General features: G+C 33.9%; 1 protein-coding gene across 1 annotated transcript; it reads left to right on the plus strand.

Annotated features, from left to right (window-relative positions):
• The first annotated feature begins 4,895 nt into the window (after positions 1 to 4,895).
• On the plus strand, positions 4,896 to 13,254 carry LOC106105952 (regulator of hypoxia-inducible factor 1-like). The gene is made up of 12 exons (XM_013286459.1): positions 4,896 to 4,993; positions 7,259 to 7,398; positions 7,845 to 7,956; positions 8,391 to 8,502; positions 8,735 to 8,822; positions 9,150 to 9,316; positions 9,593 to 9,778; positions 10,001 to 10,180; positions 10,518 to 10,668; positions 11,082 to 11,259; positions 11,775 to 11,917; positions 12,551 to 13,254. Exons 1-12 carry the CDS (start codon positions 4,930 to 4,932, stop codon positions 12,674 to 12,676), a joined length of 1,647 nt encoding a protein of 548 aa, XP_013141913.1. The 5' UTR covers positions 4,896 to 4,929; the 3' UTR covers positions 12,677 to 13,254.
• The last annotated feature ends 4,261 nt before the right edge of the window (positions 13,255 to 17,515 follow it).

The raw sequence follows: 17,515 nt of genomic DNA on the forward strand, positions 1-17,515 counted from the left end.
ATATGTTTGCACGGTTTATACCACTTTCGCGAATTTTATTATGCGGGGCACTTTAAAAGTCGACTATATCGGGCGACCAGTTTTGCAGTTTTTTACTCGTTTACTTAAACTCCGAAAACTAATTAATGCATCCGGTTACTATCGCCATATTTATTAAATATCTAATAAATAATTATCAGGGATTAAGGATAAATCCAATAATTATTTTAAATCATTTTAAACTTTACGGTGTTAAAAATACAGTCCATATGTTTGTTTCTGTTAAAATAATGTAACGGCCTTGCATAATGAAGATAGTGTGAATTGAGAAATAAAATAGGATTTTTAATAACATATGAAACAGTTATTTTTCTTGTATAAAATAGTTTTCAGTTAACCATTTTATTGTATAACACGATAGTAATTTTTTTTGAGAATACGTTATTATTTTGCATCTATCTATTTGTTTTTAGATGTAAGTTACGTAATAATACGATGTTGTTGAAGTAGAGTTAATTGGCATTTCCTTTAATTTAATTGTTACTGGTTTTTATTTTGCGATTTAAGATTATCGCCTTTTACAACGTTCCGTCTTGACTTTCCTGAGTTGAATGTTGGCTTGTGTGACTGACGGTTTTCAATTCGTCATCGTGGTCAATATACAAAGTTTAATCCAAATACAACTGATAATACAATGATTCACAAATGACTATTAGATTAGAAATAAAGGCAGACACACGCGGATTTCGTTAGCAATTTCAAAGTTTTGGAAGATCAGTTGTAGGTTTGTAGCCAAAGACATTTAAAAATAGACTAAACATAGTAAACAATTTTTTTCACCGGTACTTTCTTCGAAAGGTAATATATTAGTTGTCAAGCTTAGTACGCCACATCGTGTTCTTGTATTGACATCTAATAACACATTATACTCAATTATAATAACCTTTACCTTTTGGTACAATATAAAGTTAAATGTTACAAAATAAAACATAAACATTTAAATATATCTAACTAGCTTTCGCCCGCGGCTCCGTCCGCTTCGAGTTCAAAAAAACAAAAGTTAGTAGCCTATGTGTTCTTCCAGACTATCCTCTACGTGTATGCCAAGTTTCATCGAGATCCATTCAGCCATTTAGGCTACAAACTCTAACAAACATCCATCCATCCATCCATCTATCTATCCATCTAAACTTTCGCATTTATAATATTAGTAAGAATAGTTATGGATAATGTGAAAAATGTCTAAAGTTTAGTGAAAACTATGCTGCCTGTATTATATTTATTGAATGTCTTTGTTCGTAGGTTTTCAAGAGCCGTAGCTTACAGTCGTAGAAACCCGATATTTTCGAACCTCAATTTTTCGCCCCATACGAATATTTTACATTTCACGCGGACGAAGTCGCGGGCAACAGCTAGTCTATAATAACCCAAATGACATTATACTGGTATTGACGTTTGCAACAAAAGAAACCTACGGTTACTGTCTGACTCGTAATAACTATTTAATAAAACAAGTTTAAAAAATAATGTCGGCCAAGGTCAGATACCGCCGACCTTTGCATTACTTTCACTTAAAACAACTCAACCCATTATACCCCTAATTAACCTTAAATAAAACCCTGGAAGGATACGAACCGAACTGCTTTTGTCTTCTTTTCAGTTTAAAAAATCGGCAATCTTTAAATAAACGAGATCGATCACCTGATTTCGTTAAATTCGGAAGTGTTTTGTGTTGCAAATGCGTTTCCTTACCTCTAATGAGCAGAGGATGGAAGAAGACTATAGAAAGGCATCTGTATCTACACATATTTCCTTTATATGCATTTCTTATAATCCTTTCATAAAATTAGTAAAATTTTCTACCAACCTACATATTTATTTGCTTTTCTTTGGCCCAAGATGGATAAAATTTGGCCTTTTTCAGCTAAAATTTGATTTCAGACACACAAATACATTAGAAATCTTTCTTTTATATCGTGATTCCTCTGTCCGGTGGGGCTTTTTTTTATACAAAAAGGTGGCAAACTACCACCTAAATCCGCCAAAAGCGACCGCTGCTTTTGCATCTGCAATTGCGGATGTGTATGGGCATCTGCTCATTGCCCACCCTAAATCGACGAAGGAGGAGAAGCACATAAAGAGGATATTTCCCCATCCTATGCGTCTTCTCCACCGTCAAATCCACTTTCCCATCCATCCTTCTCTTAAAGAAAAAGGTGGACGGGAAAGGGACTAAAATTGGGCCTTCGGCACCACACTCATCAGACGAAACGCGGAATTGCTTCCACTTCACGCCTGTCTTTTGTGTGATCGTCGTATTTCACCGGGCGAGGCGACCCGTTCGTGCGAAGATGTTAAAGCGGGCTCTACCACTGTTGAAACTGTCTGTTACTGTTAAACCATACATCAAAGTTTTAATACTTAGTGTACCTGTATACATCTATAAACACAAATATCGTCCTGTCAATCAGTTGTAAGTGGAAAATACCAATTAAAAAGTTGCTTAATAGATATGCAACTTTATAGATTAATATACCTACTTTATCAAAAGGAGGATATTAACAAATAAGATAACCCAGTGGTCGGCTATTTAACAATTCCATTAGAGTATAAATTAAACAGTTATTTCATATTTTTCAATATTAACTTAACTTATGCACTTTTCCCAATATCACCTTCATTCGTTCGAGCAATTTTCGTAAGAATATTACAGTTTTTCAGTCAAATGATGCAGTTACTTTTTTTTGGTGACGGAATGGCCACTGTTTGCCTTGAAGATTTACAGATTCACCGAGCTTGAGTCTGCCGAGCGCAGGCGCTTAGCCATAACTTCTTTTATGTCTAAGCTCGAGGGCTCCTTCAGGGGCCTAGTCACGGGCCCGTTACTTCGTTATTATTACTGGATTGGAAGGCCACCGAGCTCTTAGATCACTTCGGTGGACTCCATGGAGTGACTAGGCACAAGGGCTCTCAAGAGGGGACCTCGTTTATGCAGTTACAGACTGTAAGAGACATATAGGCTACTTCATTTATTATTCGGTTTTGACGAAGTCGCGGACTACAACAACTATAGATATGGTTTTTCATAATTTGAATCAACGTCCATTCTATTTGCTTTGAAAACGTTAGTATAATTATTATTATTTTATTTTGCTCATTTCCATTTGGTTAATAATTCAACTCATAACGTCTTATAAATTAAAAAGATAATTTAGTTTTAACAGTTTTTGTTACGGATGTTTTTAATAAGTTTCAGTTGTACATTGAAATTTAGTTTTTACATTTTCTTAACCGACGTCTAGATAAAATAAAGATAATCTACATAGCGTACATTATGTGGAATATCTTTTAAATAATAATGGAAAATTCCGTATTTTAACTAGTTTAATTTAGTTTTGTTAAATTTATAGTATTCAAAATGAAGGAAATGATAGATTACATCGGTATAATTTCGCTATCGGGCCAGATAACTTTGACGCACTCTACAGTCAGCTGCATAAATATAACTAGCTATTGCTCGCGACTTCGCCTGCATGAAATTAAAAAATAATAGAAAATATAGCCACGTTACTCACAGATAAATTACCTTTCCAATGGTATTAAAATCATCCCAGTAGTTTTGCGTGAATCAAATAGATAAAAAAATAAAAAAATACAAATCTTTCCTCTTTATAATATTTGTCTAGATAGAGCCATATTCTTCGCCAAGCACAACGAGATATAATACCCGAATTTTTAAGTTGGCGCGTCGAGAATAAGATTACTCAATTGCCAGACGTGTCAACTTAAGCGACATACACTAATGTGTTTTAGTCGGCATTGATAACGTCCTTTCTTAGCTTCGATTTCCTTAAAATAAATACGGTTTGAAAGTAAAACTTGTATTATTAATATAAATGATAATAATACCGGTTTCAGTATATGCATGACATAATAATAATTTTTATCAAACACAGGCTCGTATACAGGTTTAAAACATAGAAAAATTTAAACACCATATCCTGCAAATTTTACGTCAATCAGTAAAGACGTCAGACACATGAATAAAACATGTTTTATAACGAATAAATTTGAATAATAAAGAATTCGGGATCGTCAAAAAAACAAATCTACAAAAATATATAGCTGATGTTTTCAAACGAATGTTTCCACTGTCCAAACTGTATAAAACTCATGATCATCTTCTCTTTAAGACTTGAATACATACTTAAAAAATAGAGACATGTTAACATTGAATATTGCGAACATGTGAATATTGCGGAGACGCGGGTATAAGGTTGACGCACATCACTCCAGTTCTCGACCATTTTACAACTCATCGCCTTGTGATCGCCGCGGTGTATTTGCTGTCGACGAAACTTCGCCGATAGAGCGGAATAAAAATATAACATTACAATACTGCCTTCTCGCTTTACCGAAGACGTCTCGCGGATTGTGGTCCACTCGCGATGCGGCGATATGATGGCGAGAGAATAGCGCGTGGTCCACTGGTTCAAGGGAGAATGATATGACATTTTTTTAAGAAACATGCAACATTAACTTATTTTCCTGCTGAATTAACGACGCTTAATCGGTGGCGAGGCGACTGCACATCGACGGCTATCTTGATGCGGGGACTTGTCAATAAGTTGACTAGGATAAATGCGCGTTAATCTTTAATCTGCTGGAACACCCTAGTAAAGCTAATTTTAAATTATTTAATCAGCCTATTATTGTAAAACCATGGTCACGGTAGTATAGCACGATCGAAATATAAAAATTATAACGTTAATTATCTTAGCTTTTATGTTTTTGTTAATTTAATATTTTGTATTAAGGAAAAAAAAAGTTATATTTCAAGCGTTGGCCATGTGCAAATCAAGTTTATATAAAGCCTCGGAAGGATTGGCAGCATTATTGTTTTTATAATTTGTTCTCCAAGTGTAGTGTTGTGAACAGATCCGTGATGAAATGTCACCTTTTACTGGTATATTGTGGTGTGTGTTAATTGTGACAGTCGCTGCGATAAAAGACGGTAATTATCAATTTCAACCAGCACTCGCAAGGGTTGATATATTTTAACAATTTATAACAATAACTAACATCCCTTAGGGCTAGCGTAATTCTAATGGTGAAAGATTTTTTAAAATTTAATAGGTTTTTAGAACATACAAAAAATCTTGCATTGTATTTAATAACGCCTACTTCAAGAAATAATGAAGGAAACCATTCGATTTATTTTGTAAATATAAAGTAAGACAAACAAGCGAGCAGCTACCGGAATTCACCAATAATTTATTCGCAATTGCAGATGCGTTGCTTATCATACTTCATACTAATATTATAAATGTGAAAGTTTAGATGGATGGATGGATGAATGTGTGTTAGCGTTTGTCGCCTAAATTGTTGAACGGATCTCCATTAAATTTGGCACAGGTTTAGAGCATAGTCTGGAAGAACACATAGGCTACTTTTTATCCCGGGAACAGTTACGGTTCCCGTGGGATTCATTAGTTTAGTTTTTTAATGTTTACTCTATCATTCTACAACGGTTCAACATATCTTATTGAAATTTGGCACAGATATAAAACAAAGTCTGGAGTACACATGGGATAAGCTTCATCCCCGAGAAATGTCCGGTTCGCGAGGCATACGTATCTTTTTATTTATATAGTTCGTATGTTTTCTAAAACAACGTGGACGAAGACGCGGGCAACAGCTCGTTTTTAATAAACGTAAGAATGGACCACAAAAAGATGATAAATATTTCCGTCTGTCAATCTACTTCCCTTACCCATCACTCCCTTATAAGAAAAGTTATGTTAGGTTAAGTAAAACTATAGTTAGGCTGTGTGGTCCCGTTATACAACAAGCGGACCGGCCGCAAATTATTAATATTAAATTAGCATATAAATGTGATAAATAGAGGATCTCGTAGCATAGGTAACATATTTTTGTACTAGTATAGTATTATCTGTGTTAATAATACACATGCAGACAATAAAATATAGTAAGACGAGCTTTCGCCCGCGACTCCGTCCGCGTGGAATTAAAAAAACAAAACTGAGTAGCCAATGTGTTCTTCCAGACCATCCTCTACGTCTATGCCAAATTTCATCGAAATTCGTTCAGTTGTTTAGGCTACAAACTAACAAACATTCATCGATCTAAAATTTCGCTTTTATAATATTAGTAAGTAAGTATGATTTCAACTTTACTAATATTTAAAGTATCTTTAATACAAAAAATCATGTATAATACAACACAAAAAAAGAAAAATGAACACAGGATGTGAAATAACAAAAAATAACAAACGATGAACAACTTGTTCAAAATTTACGACGCAGAAAATTATGCAAAAAATGGAGCCTTGTAATTTTTTAATTAATTGACCGAAGACGTCAAATTTTAGGTGTACGTGCAATGCAAAAAAGGTTTATAAATTATGCTATTGTACTTCTACAATGTGAATAAAGATATAGTCAGTCGCGCTTGTTTAGACCTAGTGAAAAATTGTTATAATAACGAACACAAAGTCCAAGGAAAGCTTGGGCAACAAAGTCTAACACATGATTTTTTCCTAAGCTTTGAAGGATTTTAATGTTAACTAAATTGGTCGACGATGACATTATTTCTTTCGCAAAATTTTGTAGCACAACTTAAGTTTTGACAACAAATTGTCTGACAAATGTTTTTTTATGCGTATAATGTAAAATACATCATACTAGTTAATATTATAAATGCGAAAGTATAGATGGATGGATGAATGTTTGTTAGCGTTTGTAACCTAACAAATAATCGTATTTCGATGAGATTTGGTTTAAATGTAGAGGATAGTTTTTTTATAATAAAAGGGGGCCAACGAGCGGCGAGAACACAAAGGTGGTTAACGACGCCCAGTCTGGAAGAACACTTAGGCTACTCACTTTTTTTTTTAATTCCACGCGGACGAAGTCGGGGGCGAAAGCTAGTGGCTAATAAAAGAACAGTGCAGTTTTTGTTCCAATAAATTAAGTAAACTTCCAAAAATTATGTGATTTTTATAATTCATTTCATTCATTTCTATAATAATGTTAATAACGAAAACATTATGCTTTGTCGATTTTTTTTTTACACAAACCCTTTTCTGCTACGATAAGAATTCAAAAACTCATCTTTGTAATACATCCGACTCCAAGGACCAACTTTAACCGTAGAATTTAACTCCCATGACATCTCTTTGACATAACAGACTACAATATTATACAAGTTTCAGGACAGTGGAACCCTATAGTAATACTGATTTGTTTTAATATTTCAGACAATGAGGTCGATCGGTTCCCACGCCTCTTCCACTTGGATAATTACGAGCGATGTTTGTCAAAAAAGAATGGCCTCTACTGTCTTGGCACGTTCCAACTCAGCTCTGATGGCCCCAATTCACTATATGACTCCTTAAAGGTATGTAAAAAATGCATGTGTAATGTAAGGCTACAGTACTTAGTTAACCCTTTATTTATGTACGTTTAAAAGTACTCGTACTAAGCTATTTTCGTTTCAAGAAATTGGTTGTAAATGACACTATGTCTGGTAAGTGTGGATTGGGTTTTCTTTATACATATAACATTTGCTTTACATTAATCATTAGAAAGATGTCATTTAGGTGATTTTTGTTTAAAAAATCCTGTTGTAAAATAATAGTGATTATTCACTTAAAATCTAATTATTTTGCTATTATTCTTTTACAGGAGTATTCATCTAACTCAAGTCACTTCGACCACACACTACTACATCGAGGGTACTGTGTGAGCTCTCGGTGCCAGTCTTCTGAACGAAACACAACTCTTCGCTTCGAAAGATGTATTCAAGATCGTACAAAGCTATTATCGATGAACGCGACTTTGCAGACTCTGAAGTACTGTCGAACGAACAAACAAGCAAAGACGTTAGAAGATGTTGAGCTACCTCATATTATAGTTGCATTAGTAGTCGGCGTTTTGCTGGTCTTAAACGTCGTTGGTACTGTTTATCATGCCTTTGCGCGGAACAATCGTAAGAAGTATTCTCTACTTATACAATCTACTTAAGTTCAAATTTAATTTAAAAATAATTTAAAAATCATATAAATATTAACCTGATGCATCTTAATAAAAAATAAATATAAAACGAGCAATGTATTTTTAATGCTCTCTCGTTATCTAAATACGCTATTTGTTCTATTCAACAAAAAACCCAATTAAACCAAAGCCAATAGCAACTTTTAAATTTATCTATCTGTCTGTCTGCAAATTAATGTTTGTTCCAAGTGATCTCCGTAACAATTTGCCTGATTTTCATGAAACTTTTACTAGAAGGTAGCTTTTGTATATGTGCGGATGTGATTTAAGCTATTTTATATTCTGCGTTGACGAAATCGCAGGCAATATCTTAATTATAATCTTACTTGATTCCAGAGAACAGCATTCTGAGCATTTGGTCAGTAAAGGAGAATTGGCGTCGTCTCATTTGCACCTACGACGACAGTGATCCTATTCGAGCCGCACTACATCCTATACAAGGAACCAGGTAAGGTAAAAAGAGACAGTCTTGTGAAACATATTTTCATCCTGCTCATAATAGTTATAAAAACAAAGATACTAATAACAGAAATTTGAAACCACAAAAAAAGAATTAGCTACATGAAAGGAACGATTGTCGAATGCGACAAAAAAGTCTTCTTTTTATTCAATCGTTTTTTCTTTAACTTACTAGAGTAACTTCTTTGTGTTATTAAAATAAAATCGTTGTTACTTTTCAGAGTGCTGCTACTGTTACTGGTGATAATAGCTCATGCGATTGAAACAACCTACAAATTGCATCTCGCCAACCCTATTTTCTTAGAAACCGTAAATATTGATCAATTATCTAAACATTAGATACAACCCTGTCAGTCATCAGTAAAAAATAAGACTTCTGAGACTCTTAAGCTCTCTCTCTAAAGCCTATAAAAAATAGAACTATGTTACTGGGCGATAACATAGCTTTTTAATTGCTAAAGAATTTTTTAAATTGGCCCAGTAGTTTTTCAGCTATTTCAATACATAGAGAAATCCAAAAATCCAAATCTTTCTTTTTTATAACATTAAGTAACTAAGTAAAGATTACCTTCTACATGCGCGAATTTTACTATCTTCCTGGCGCAATGTTAAACTACAATATATTTATTTTTGCAGGCTCAAAGAAATCCTATGTCAATATTTCTCAAGAACGGTACTTCTTCAGTACAAGCATTTATAGTTATTTCAAACTTCCTATTCGCCTACATGCTGTTAGGATACTCTCAGAAGAAGAAAGTCAGCCTCTCAATGCTACCGATGTGCATTTTGTATAGAATAGTAAGGTAATAACAAAAATCAAACATTAGGAAACTAATTCCCGGTACCTTTGGAAGATTTCTCCTGACACCAAAAAAAAAACACTAATTCCAGCTCTCAGAGACTTTAATGGACCATTATGTACTACTTATGTCTTCAGTCTAAAGATTTTCGGAGTAGTGGCATTAAAAATGGATGGATTGGTTCGAATACTGTCGACAACCATATCCTAGCACAATCCTAGAACTTATTTATATTAAGTACAAAAAATTTTAAATCAAAAGATATGTGTAAAATTTCAGAATATCGCCAGTGTACCTCCTGACGATAGGCTTCATGTCGAGCTGGTGGCGGCTGGCTGGTGATGGCCCAATGTGGTCAGACCTGGTCATATCTGAGAGCGAAATCTGCAGACAGAAATTCTGGATGCACGCCTTCTATGTGCATAACCTGGTCCATCCTGAGAAGTGGTGCATGCTGCAGTCTTGGTAAGAGATAAGTTATTTCTAATAAATGCGTTGGCTTGCTTACCCAACGTACTGGTAGCTACGAAGGTTCAGGAAGAACGAAGAAATTATGGATGGATGGCGTGAGAACATTCGCACGAAGGGAGTAATTCCAGATATGTCCGCTAAAGAAGTATAAAAGAGTAGTACATACTGTACCAAACTTCTTTAAACTCTTGTTTTACAAATAAATGCTTTTTTCAGGTTCTTAGCGGTGGATATGCAGCTATACGTAATAGCATGTTTCTTAACTCTCTTGTTAGTGAACAATCGTCGACGAGCTCTGTACGTCATCGGCTGGCTGTTCGTCGCCTCGTGTGTCCTGAATTCCGGCTTAGCTTACATCTATGAATGGAAATCTCTGATGTATCTTCTATCACCTGAGTAAGTTTAATTTTTATATTATGATTACAAAATTAAAAATGCTGCTCCTGCTACTCATTTTTGAAGTTCTTGTTTCTCTGTCTTCAGTCGTTGCACTTGTATCGTTTTAATGGGTGATTTCTTCAATTTTGAAATTCAATTTATCTATACTTGTATTTTACAATACTTAATATACGAGACCGTTATATTGCTTTCTTGTTTTTGGCAGGTACCAATCGAAGTATAACATTACATGTCGATATCTATACCTTTTTCTATGAAACGAAGTTTTTTAATTGAAAATAATACAAAAAGCACAAATACCAACGGGTCTTTAATTTGCCTTTAATGTTTTCAGGAACTTACGCAACACATTTGAGGGAGTTACGTCATTCTGGTACTTCTACATATCTCCGTGGGGCAGTCTGCCCGCCTGCCTGCTCGGTCTGTTTGTAGCACATCTACAGTTCTACGCCAAGGAACAAGGATTTCAAATAACAAATACCAAGGTATACATTTGGTCCACCTTAGTAAAAAACATTCGTCACCTCTACCCTCGTTTCGCAAAAATACTTTTTCTATGGAAATACGAAATATTGCTTGCGACATCGTCTGCGTGGAATGAAAAAAAAAACATAACCTGCATGACTCACCTATAACATAGCTCTTTCACTGTGAACAAAATCTGCTATTGAAATCTGCCCAGCAGTTTTTTAATATTTTTGAATACATGCAAAAATCCAAAAATACAAATATTTCCTCTTTAAAATATTAGTACAGATGAATACACAGATGAAGATTCTAAACTTAGTGACGGTTATTCACAAAATTAAGTTTAAAGGTACACATATGGTAAATCGCTTGCTTCTTTTCCTCCAACTTGCAAGCTAATTTTTTAATAACGAACTTTTATTGTTTCCAGTGGATTGTACACCTGTACCACATAGCAGTGCCGCTGTGCGTCGCGTGGGTGTTCACTGGCCACATCATGTCAACATGGACCACGCGTCTCTCCATGGCCACCTACATTGGTATAGAAAGACCAATGTTCTCCGCTATATGCGCTCTGCTGTTGTACGGATCTATTGATAATCTTGATAGTAAGTAATTTATAGAAAAAAAGTGTGATTAAGTTACGAGTGTCATCAGCGTATGAAAGACCACAAGTGTCTACTTGTGGTAGACCTCTTCAAGGTAGGTAATAGGTACCTTGAGGCACTATTGTAATAGTGGTAAAATCATATTTAATATTATAAATGCGAATGATCAGATGGATGGATGGATGTTTGTTAGAGTTTGTAGCCTAAAGGGCTGAACGGATTTCGATGAAATTTGGTATAAATGTAGAGGATAGTCTGGAAGAACGCATAGGCTACTTACTTTTGTTTTTTTTTTAATTCCACGCCGACATAGGTAAATGAACGACTTTTGAGGCTTCCTCGACCTTGGCAAAAAGAAACAAGTTAAGGATAAAGACAGGTCTATTACCTGCTATGCTAGATTGATTCAAGGAGACGATCAAGTTCAGAAAATCTAGTATTTGTATGCTTGAGAATTCTCAGATCAGCATGTTATTAACATAGAGAAACATTTTATAATCTGTTATGGTGCACAGACTGTTTCAGACGTTGGATGGCGTGGCGCGGCTGGCAGGTGCCGGCGCGGCTCTCACTGTGCGTGTTGGTGATACACCGAGTTATCAACACGCAGTTGGTCGCTGTCCGTACTGCTGCTGTTACTACTTCTGTAGTAGCTATTGTAAGTGACTTAGTACTCTTTTATCTCTTTGTTATCTCGGTTCTTTCAGTTTCGCTGGTCTCTTTTTTTAATGGGTGGCCTTTTCGTCCTCTCGGATACCATTATGCATTTCTATAATAAGGTTATTTATTTTTTGAAAGAGCGCTTGTCGTAATCCCTAGATTCAATTGGTTATGATATTCTTCTTTGCATTATTTAACAGTTCTTCAATGTCCACCAATGCCTTTCCTCGGGCGGTTAAATATTTTTTTCCTCTTTTTATTTTTTTTAATTCAGAGTAAACATCAACTGAGCGTATCTCTTCATCATCATCATCCTCCTTATCCTACTCCCGTAGGATCGACGGAATAGGTTTTCGTCCTCCAAATAACTCTATCATACGTCATCACTGTCTTCACTTCCTTTTTGATCATGTCACCTTTCACGCAATCCATCCATCTCTTTCTAGGTTTACCTCTACCGATGTACCTCCACACTCATAACTAATATTCTCCTTGTATCATGCGATTCATTTCTCTTACTACTTACCTTCTCTACCGCTGGGGCTACTCTCAAACTTAGCGTATCTCTTCTTGTAGCTAAAATGTTGTTTCTTTTTAATCTTTAATTTACTATAAAACACATTTTTTGCAGACAATAGAGGTTATAATAACAACGTTTGCTACATATCTACTGGCGATACCAATGATGTTACTCGTAGAAATGCCGATACAACGTACTTTCGTTGCATACATCTCACGAGGGAAGCAGTTAGAATAACAAATAGGAAAATCTGGCTGTGCTACAATTAAATAGATACATTCGTTTAAACGTATTGTATATTTGTATATGCGACTGGGAATAATAACCAATGGGACCTTTTTAATGAGAACGGAAATTGTTTCTCACTTGGATAAAGCTATTTGCTATCTTTATTATACCATCGTTTGCAATTTATTGCTACCTATTTGTAAATTGAGGCGTTTATCTCTTGTCAAGAAAGAAGGCTTTTTTTTAATTCTTACACCTCAAAATGCTCTAACTGTACACACTACAGTAAGTTAGTCTGATTTCTAAGAGTACTGTGTACAAAAATATTTACGTGTTTAAATAATTCAGACGGTAATATTACTGCTGTTCGAATAAGGAGTGGTGAATGGTCATCCTTTTCTAAGCTAGTAAAATTCATATCAGTATAACAGTTTCGTAACTTATTTTAGTAATAGAATACAATTACATTTATTAATTAAGGCATGTGTAAGCAGAGATGTAATCTAACAAAGCTGTAACTTAGTTTTATTTATTGTTTACATTTGTCAAATTATCAATAGCAAAAGTCAAAATTACATGACATGACAAACCTTGGCAATCTTGCTTCCTTGATGTTGGCAGCAACTTATAGTCTCTTTTCCACATTAGGGTTTTTATCCAAAATGTTTACCACCTAAGTTTAATCGCGTGAAAATATATAGCCTAAAGAGTGACGTGTAGGGCTTTTTATTAAAAAAAGGAATTATACAAAAATATGCTGTAATTGCTGACATCTTAGGCAACAAAGAAGTGTGTGTTTACGCTTTATTATAATAGTATAGATTTTTTAAATGTCACAATGATAGTTACCAACATTATAATTAATTCAAAGTGGATTAATTTATGTTTGCTACTATATACTTGTCTTAAAAACTACTTAAAGAATCTCGATAAAAATTTTTGTTTCTTATTAAGTTTTTTTTTTAATTCCGTTAAGACAAAGAGGCTTGAAAAAGCTACTGTTTGTATTGATATTGTAAGTGCTTTCCGCAACCGAGAGTCTTTTAGAGTTTTTTCTGTAAAAGTTAATACATATTTGAAACATTTGGTTAAGCTACATAAACTATGAACTTGTCTGTCTTGTTATGTCACGAATCAATAATGATTTTGAACCATTTAAAACTCCTTCCTCGTTAAAGGTATCAATCAAAATTTGTATTATATTTATTGCACAATAAAAATTAATAACAACCTTGAAATGTTACTTTATGGTCAACATGTTTAGGATTAACTGTTATGTTTAAAACTGTCATAGTGGGATATTTTTTGCCCTAAACTACTACCATATTAAAGTATTGTTCGCCTTGAAAAGTCCGTATTTCCGCAGGTTCCCTGTCATTTAAAATCCGTGAACTGACAACTATGGAGTTCCTATTTCAAAAAATTTATATCTAAGAGAAAATTGTCAGTAAACAATTGAAGTTCGATATTTCTTATTATTCAATTGCTAATTTCGAAAACAATTTGAGCGTTAACTTCAATTTTAACAGTGGCCGACTCGCCCGGTGTAATAACACGACCACACAGAAAACAGGCGTGAAGTGTCAAAGTCTGATAAGTGTGGTGCCGGAGGCCTAATATTGGTCCCTTTCCACCCTTTTCTTAAGAGAAAAGGATGGGAAGGAAAAGTAGATATCAAGGTGGAGGAGACGCATAGGAAGGGGAAATGTCCTCTTTATGTGCGTCTCCTCCTCCGTCAATTAAGGGTAGGCAACGCACCTATAATTGTTTATGCGCAGCGATCGCTTTCCATTTCGGTGGACAAGTGGCCGCACGCTCGTTTGCCAACTCATATTATAAAAAAAATTAGAATCACTCTCGCAATAGATAAAATTAAAAACAAACAATACTGGAATATTAATCCAAGCCGTGATCTTCGAAATCTACATGATGTCACATTTATGCTAGATTGCTGAATTTTCCATTTATTTTCTTATTACCTCGTGATTAATTATTGGTAGGTTCAATAAAATTTCAAAGGAGTAAATCTTAAGTTACGTAGTTCGGAACGCATTACAAGAATTTATCGAACCAAAAACTGTAACGAATGGTTAATCGTAGCTGGGGAATTAGTTATTAAATCTATCTCTACAACTATACTATCTATACTAATATTATAGAGAAACTACTGAGCTGATTTTAGAAACTCTTTCACCGTTAGAAAGGTAATTTATCTATGTAGCATAGGTTATATATTTTAATTTCACGCGGACAAAGTCGCGAGCAACAGCTAGTTATAAACATTAAGCTCTTGTTAATATGACAAATGTTACATTTCAGCCAGTGTTGAAATTGTATTTAAGATCAAAGGAACGATATTTTTATACGAAACAATTCTTCTTATGTAAATAATATTAAAACTACTTGTTATTCATTTTTTCTTCATCGTTAGAATATTTAATGATCTTTAGTTAGATGAACTGTAGGTCTTTTGTCATAAAAACTATTATTTTTAATATTGTACTGATCCTTGTACGGCGTAAGCACTTGACCTTTTACTTTGTACTTAGAAATATACTGACAAATTTAATATAAAAAAATTAAACAATACAATGTAAATATTCGTCAATTGTATGAAGTTTCTGACAATTATCGTTTTATGTACTAAAGGTTCACCTTATGTAAAACAACTGTGTAATAACGTGTTATATAACTAAATTACTTAATACTAGCTTTCGCCCGTGACTCCGTCCGCGTGGATTAAAAAAAACAAAAGTGAGTAGCCTATGTGTTCTTCCATATTTTCGTCTACATCTGTACCAAATTTCATTGAAATCCGTTCAGATGTTTATACTACAAACTCTAACAAACATCCATCCATCTAAACTTTCGCATTTATAATATTAGTAAGAAGTATGATTAGTAAGATTATAAATGCATAAGTGAAAATGAATGGATGTTTGTTAGAGTTTGTCATCTAAACTGCTGAACGGATCTAGATGAGAGTCTGGAGAACACATACGGTACTTATTTTTGATTTTTTTAATTTCACGGATGCAGTTGCCGGCGAAAGCTATAACTAGCTTCTATCTTAGATTAGATATATCTTTGGTAAAAATTACAGAATAAATTAACCAATTTTTATGAAATTTCTTAATAATGTTTCAATTGGTCAGACTCGAGATATTATTAACTACCTATAGCTCGCGACTTCGCCTGCTGAAATAAAAAAATAATAAAATATATAGCCTATGTTACTCACTGATAACGTAGCTTTTTAAAGGTAAAATTGGCCTAGTAGTTTTTAGTGTTTTTAATATTTGCAAAAATACAACAATGCAAATCTTCCCTCTTTATAATATTACTATTGGTTAGATTACGGTTTGTAATTAATTCATGAACGGCATTTCGGTACATTTATAATTAAACTAACATTTGCCCGCGACTCCGTCCGCGAAGATTTAAAAAAAGAGAAAAGTGAGTAGCCTATGTGTTCTATCCCCTACATCCATAGCAAATTTCATCGAAATCGGTTCAGCCGTTTAGGCTACAAACTGTCACAAACATCCATCCATCCATCTAAACTTTCGCATTTATAATATTAAGTATGAAGTATGATTTGTTTGCCAGATTTACTTAAGTCTATAAGTTAAGGGAGTTATTCTCATGTCGTGTAATAAAGTTTTGTAAATGACATATTTTTGTGTGTAAATAATAAGATGTCCGGCATTTTTTAATATTATTCAGATATTTATGCAAGGATGTTTCAATTAACCTTACAGTTAATGTACGTTAAGGTTGTCTACATTGTGTAAATCTTATTGGGAGAACAACCAAAATACGTTATAAAATATATTGTTGTCTTTATTGTTTTTAATGGGATAGAAAGAGACAACATGTTGTGTAGATATTTAAAAAATATAAGCTTAATTTAAACCGTGAAATAAACTTGAATCGTAAAATTTAAACTGTTTTCTTCATGTAGTTGCAAAAACATGTATAATGTATCAATAAAAATTAATATACCAGTGTACTTATGGTAGGAAGGACTTTTATGGCATTACCGTAATCCATTCTGTAAAGCTATGTTTACACAATAGGCAATATGCATATAACGCCAAATTGTACCAAACTTTTTTTAAGTATACAATATTACTATAAAAACATTCCTGCAATGACTTTTTTAAAATATAATATGATTATTGGCAAAATTTAATCATTAAAAAGTGTCTTTTTTTAAATTCCCTCGCTCTGTTCTAAAACGCACACTATTGGTCGAAGCAAGTGGCTTATCTAATATGGCGTCGCTGTGTTGACAATAGACAATTCATTTACATTAGTTTATATAGAAATACACTCTTGAAGTATTTTACTGTAAACACGATATCAAAACCAACTTCAAAATAAAAAAAATTGCCTATTCCACTCAGCGCGGGATTCTATTGCGAAAACGCAAGAACACACATATATAATTCACAGTAGTTTTCACTTAGTAATATAATAAATGCGAAAGTTTAGATAGATGGATGTTAGAGTTTGTAGTTTAAATTGTTAAACGGATCTTGATGAAATTTGGCATAGATGTAGAGTCTGGAAGAACAATTAGGTTACTTGTCTTTAAAATTCGCGTACGGAGTCGCAGACTAAAACTGGTTACTTTACAAGGCATGCCAAATATGCACTTTAAACATTTTCAATGGACTTTATAATAACATGGATAGGACTGAATGAAGGTTGTGTAAAATATTCGAATTAATACAGCTCAATTAACTATAAAGTACCACATGAAATTTCATCCTCAGGTAATGTCTCGTAAAATATATGCTTACGAAAATAAAACATTTAAAAAGAATTTAAGAAGTTTAAATT

This window comes from Papilio polytes, unplaced genomic scaffold (assembly GCF_000836215.1).
Source record: "Papilio polytes unplaced genomic scaffold, Ppol_1.0 DF824269.1, whole genome shotgun sequence".
Classification (NCBI taxonomy): Eukaryota; Metazoa; Arthropoda; class Insecta; order Lepidoptera; family Papilionidae; genus Papilio; species Papilio polytes.

What these genes read in the sequence shown, in the direction of transcription:
- LOC106105952 (XM_013286459.1), top strand. Translation starts at nt 4,930, where the DNA reads ATGTCACCTTTTACTGGTATATTGTGGTGTGTGTTAATTGTGACAGTC. An exon ending in GCTGGTCTTAAACGTCGTTG is followed by an intron (nt 7,957 to 8,390) that starts GTACTGTTTATC and finishes ACTTGATTCCAG; the next exon opens with AGAACAGCATTCTGAGCATT. An exon ending in CATCCTATACAAGGAACCAG is followed by an intron (nt 8,503 to 8,734) that starts GTAAGGTAAAAA and finishes GTTACTTTTCAG; the next exon opens with AGTGCTGCTACTGTTACTGG.